This window comes from Lucilia cuprina, chromosome 5 (assembly GCF_022045245.1).
Source record: "Lucilia cuprina isolate Lc7/37 chromosome 5, ASM2204524v1, whole genome shotgun sequence".
Lineage (NCBI taxonomy): Eukaryota > Metazoa > Arthropoda > Insecta > Diptera > Calliphoridae > Lucilia > Lucilia cuprina.
In genome coordinates, this window is record NC_060953.1 from 39,759,460 (window position 1) to 39,764,904 (window position 5,445).

The following is a 5,445-nucleotide window of genomic DNA, read 5'->3' on the forward strand; positions in this document are numbered from 1 at the left end:
TAGACTAGACTATAGCCTAGACTATAGACTAGACTATAGACTAGACTATAGACTAGACTATAGACTAGACTATAGTCTAGACTATAGACTAGACTATAGACTAGACTACTTTCAATACTAAAGACCATGTTCGAATAGGAAACTGAAAAATGATCTCTGCCAAGGTCGTGAAGTAACAGCAAACATACATAAGCAAATAATTATACTTAATAAATTAATAAAAAAATTGCATTAAAAGTGATAATTATTCCATTTTCAAATTTTGGTATACCCGGTAGTGAGAAAAACTTTAAATTAATGGCAAGTTTCCCATTTGAACAATCCAAACAGCCAAAAGTCACTACTATAAACATGAGCGTAAAATCCGGAATTTAAAATACAAACCAAAGTACTTTGTTTTAATTTTTAATTAAAACAAATTGACATTTAGAAGAGAGAGAGGAAAAATGTTACTTAGTCATTTAAAAAGAAGACAATTAAACTAAATATGTCTCATTCACTTTCAATGGCATAATTAAAAATATAAAAAAAAAAACAAATAAAATTAAGCAACAAATATTATTAAACCATATAAAAAGAAAAACAAATACACATGTGTAAATATGAATTGCTGAATTAAACATACAACAGGAACTGAACTGCATAGAAAAATCTTTCAGAAACAACAACAAAATAAAATGCCAAAGAGTATTTTGTTGTTCTCTTATAAAGATTTTTATTATATTATTGTTTTTTTTTGTTAATAAATGTAAATGATCTACATGAATTGATGATATCGTCGTCTTTGTAATAATAAAAACAGAAAAATACGATAAGTTGTTAACCTGGTAAATAAATAGAAATGAAAAAGAAAATAAACCTAATGACAACAACAACAAAAACAACTACTACAACAAGAAATCATTAAAAGAAGATGAAACGAAATGGCATGAAAAACAAGACCAGTTCCACTTGTTGGATTTTGTTATATAGTCGTGGATATATAAACACTGTTGTTGCTACTGCTGTTGTTGTTGTTGCTGTAATTAGTTACCGTAAAGTAATACGAGACCAGTGAGTAAGATCTAAATGACAGAAACCAAAAACAATAAAAAAAAGTTGTCGGTCGTAAGTCTAATATACATAATTGGATGGACGGACATTTAAATAAAAGCCATATAAAGTAAAAGTAAATAAATGCAAAATAAAACTTGTTGCTGCAGGTTTTTGTATGCTTTGTATGCTACATAAAAAAAACAATTTTATCAATTTCAAAACTGTTACAACAAATTTACAAAAAAAAGTAACAAAAATATTCGACAAAATCAAAATGAAAACATTATGCATATGTATGTACATATTTAGGTGTCAATTGTAAACTGTAGGGCCAATCGGACTGACTAGAAGTACTCTATCCGCTTGACCAAATGAATACAGATTGTAAGTGCAATGATCATCAAAAAATGTTGTTGAATCCGAACCGATCTAAATTCGACTAATAGACTGTTAAGTCTAATAGGCCATAGAGGCCTTGAAATGTATCAGGGATTTAGAGAATGTATAATTGCACCCTACACCACTTAAGTGGGGAGTGTATATTGGGTTTGTGTATATGTTTGTAACGCACAATAACATTGGTTATATAAAGTATAGCAATCGGTTTTGAATCATTTTCTGATTCGATTTAACTACGTCCGTCCATGTAAACCTTGTAATCAAACTACAGGTAACAATTTTGAAGATAATTAAATGAAACTTGGTACATGATTTTCTCTTTTCCAAGAGACGAAGCCTACTGAAAATGGTTAAGATCGGTCCATTATTTCACCCAGCCCCCATACAACTAAACCCGGAGAATAGGGCTTGTAAGTCTTATAAGCAAACTACGCAATTTTAAAAATAATTGAAAGAAATTTGACACATTTCTATGGTACCGGAGACAAAGCCTATTGAAAATAGTTAACATCGGTCCTTTATTTTACCTAGCCCTCATACAATTGAACCCGACGAATAGGGCTTTTAGGTTCTATACTAGCCTTAATGTTCGCCATGAATTCTATAATTATTGGGCCTCATTTGACACTAACACCTAAAAAAAGGCCCCCTTCAAAATTTGACTTAAATGTCCACACTTTTATATCTAGTATATCTGAGTTAAATCAAATTTTATTTTTGTATAAGGTGTAGGGTATTATATGGTCGGCTTTGCTCCACTGTAAACAAAAATTTCCTGTGTGTAGCCTATGAATGGCAAATATACCTTATATATATATATATATTTTTTTTTTGCTTAAAAAAAATGCGTGTCACAAGATCAAACCTGTGATTGAGACGGAGAAACGTATTGGTCCAAAAGAAACGTTAAACGAATAAACGTGAAAAAGTAAAGAGTAAAACAAAGTAAATTTGTGTAATAAGATAGAAATGTTGAAAATGTTTATTCTTAATTGGTGCTAAATTGAAACAAAAAGTACCAAGTAGTTGGAATTATTAAGACTGTTTTACTTGTTTCTATAACCTGGCCCTGTATGAGTAATACATCGCAATGGTAATTACGATATAATGAAGAGACTAGGAAAAGTGTCGACTGGAAATTTATCAGAAAATATTAAGGCAACCGTTTGAAATTCTCACAAGCTACTTTATATTTACTCTACGGAGTCTTATCAATTTCTATCTTTCACTGTTAATTGCTTTCCATTTCTATACTAATAGATCCGAGATAAATAATTGGGATTCCAGACTAAGATCTTCATTAGAGTCAATCTGAAATATTATCGATTTGGTACTATTGGATACCAAAAAGATATATCAGTATTTATATTAACACTTAAGTTGCTGTGTCGGGCGTGTCTAAACTGTCTTATTTTGTTCAAAGAATACGGCAACTTTATGGGCATAGTGGCGAGAAAATTGGCAAAACCAGACATAAACCAGTTCTACATTGTACTCTTCTAAGCCATTAAAATATATATTTTTGTCACAATCGTTGGAGTCACTAGTGTTGCTCAATTACTAGATCATAAAAGAAGCATTAATCTTCCGAAGAATGACTTACAGAAGTTGTCATAATATAGATGAAGAGTAAACATTAACTCTGTGGCAATTGTCCAGCCATAGAAACTGTTAGTAATCAGATTCTGCTGAGAATTTCAAAAACTTCCTGATATTTTTATGGACTTAAGTCTTTTTAAACCAATATTTTTGTAATACTTTTCAAACTGTTTTATTATTTATTAGATTTGTGCTGAATTAATGACAATATAATTCGATATTTATATATAGTACATCAGATTAATTTTTAGAAAAGATTCTCTAATATGAAAGGAATTAGGATTTAAGATGTTAGGCTCAATTATGGACCAGATTTAGCTTTATCGCTATAATAGTATTATTAATCTAGCGGTGAACGTTTTTGAAAGCGTCTCTTTCATAGGTGTGAAATCGTGAAACGACTTCAAACTAACCTTAATAACATGAATAGATAGTCTTAAGATCTAAAAAGTTGGTCACTATATATATATATATATATAGATCAGAAAATCCAGAAGAGATGGAAGATACGTTGCAATAACAATTTCGCATCCAATTCTATGAATTTATTAATGGAATTAAATGTAATTTTTCTGTTCTTAAGAATGTAATGTTTATTGGCGATTTTGTCTCAATATCAGCGAGTGAAGTATTCCTCCAACATTAAGTTATTAAGTTGCGATTGCGCAGTAGACCACTGGTAGTCTAATGAGATAGTTTAGACATTAATGCTGCCACAACTCTAATACTACAGATACATTTAAGGCATTTGGCAGGTTTTGACTAGTGTTGAACCGGAGGTGTCGGTTCGTTTTCCTCCTGAGGGACTTTGGATTGACTGTATTTATATCCACCTTTGAAACTAACTAACTAGATAAGTAACTAACTATTAAACTAACTAACTGCCTAACTAACTAACGAACTATCTTACTAACTAACTAACTAACTAACTAACTAACTAACTAACTAACTAACTAACTAACTAACTAACTAACTAACTAACTAACTAACTAACTAACTATCTAACTAACTAACTAACTAACTAACTAACTAACTAACTAACTAACTAACTAATTAACTAACTAACTAACTAACTAACTAACTAACTAACTAACTTACTAACTTACTAACTTACTAACTAACAACCAAACTATCTAACTAACAAACTAGCTAGCTAACTAACTAACTAACTAACTAACTAACTAACTTACTAACTAACTAACTAACTAACTAACTAACTAACTAACTAACTTACTAACTAACTAACTAACTAACTAACTAACTAACTAACTAACTAACTAACTAACTAACTAACTAACTTACTAACTAACTAACTAACTAACTAACTAACAAACTAACAAACTAACTAACTAACTAACTAACTAACTAACTAACTAACTAACTAACTAAATAACTAACTACCTAACTTCCTAACTACTTAAGCACATGAATAAGTACTTTTTCTCTTCCAAAAGGTTCCTAATTAGCCAATGTGCACTTTTAATGCAACTCTGCTATAGGACGATCTTAGTAAAACAAGTTTCTTTTTGTAGCGTTTATTCCTTTTTAGGAAAATTTGGAGCAAATAAAACAATAATTACAAAATAATGAATGAATTTGTCTTTAAAACTTACCTTTAGTTTATGGTAAAAATATAGAAATCCTTCTTTTTGATGCAATAATCCCAAAGCAAAGAGTTTTTTCTTATAAATTATTTTTTTACAATTAATTTTTGTTTAACATAAAAATCACTTGTTTTTTACTAAAAAAAATAACACAAATATTCCATTTATCATATGTTTAGTTTCGTTACACTTTTTAACTATTTTGTTGCTGTCGAAGAAAAAAAAAATAAAACCATTCGTGATCAATTTATAAATTAGCAATTGCAGATATTGTAGATTAAATAAAAATAAAAAAAAAACAAAAACAAATTACAACAACCCAATAACTTTTGGCAAGAAACACAAAAACTTGGTTTCTTTTTTTTGTTTGTTTAATAAAAGCAAAATATTAAGAAAAAACAAATGCTATGTTTTAAAGAAAAAAATTAATTTTCGTTTTCAAAATCACTAACTTTAAATTCAAACAATTAAAAAAAAAACAACAACAAAAAAAGACAATTTGTTGCAAACTTTATTTCAAGTTGTAAATTCAACCGAGCTTAACGAAAACACAATGTCTGCGTCTAAAACTCAAACACACATAAACACTCAAACACACATTTATAAACACACGTCTACGTCACTAGTTCACGCTCAATATTGGAGCCGTTGTTCGTTTTGTTTGTGTTCCACTTGTTTTGAAAACGTCGCCCCCCCACAGAAAAAAAGAGTAAATATTTTTCAATTTACTCGATCTTCTTCTCCCATCAACACTCATTTACAACAATAAAAAACACGTTTAAATACACAAACAATCATTTGTATCTTT

At 29.3% G+C, this 5,445-nt stretch overlaps 3 protein-coding genes across 3 annotated transcripts in view; 1 reads left to right on the forward strand and 2 right to left on the reverse strand.

Moving 5' to 3' along the window:
* LOC124420235 (otoferlin-like) overlaps positions 1-3,230 on the forward strand; it is a 4,694-nt gene extending 1,464 nt beyond the window's left edge. Inside the window, exon 5 of the mRNA XM_046952463.1 lies at positions 3,220-3,230. Within this exon, the coding sequence (XP_046808419.1) occupies positions 3,220-3,230 (11 nt within the window). The remainder of the gene's footprint in view (positions 1-3,219) is intronic.
* LOC111678985 (tetraspanin-18) overlaps positions 1-4,845 on the reverse strand; it is a 48,575-nt gene extending 43,730 nt beyond the window's left edge. The window contains exon 1 of the mRNA XM_046952352.1: positions 4,647-4,845. The gene's annotated coding sequence lies outside the window, so the exon portion shown is untranslated. The remainder of the gene's footprint in view (positions 1-4,646) is intronic.
* The window catches only part of LOC124420236 (otoferlin-like), a gene marked incomplete at its 5' end in the record, with an annotated part of 6,327 nt that continues 5,377 nt past the window's right edge, over positions 4,496-5,445 (reverse strand). The window contains one exon of the mRNA XM_046952464.1: positions 4,496-4,574. Coding sequence (XP_046808420.1) covers positions 4,496-4,574 — 79 coding nt within the window. The remainder of the gene's footprint in view (positions 4,575-5,445) is intronic.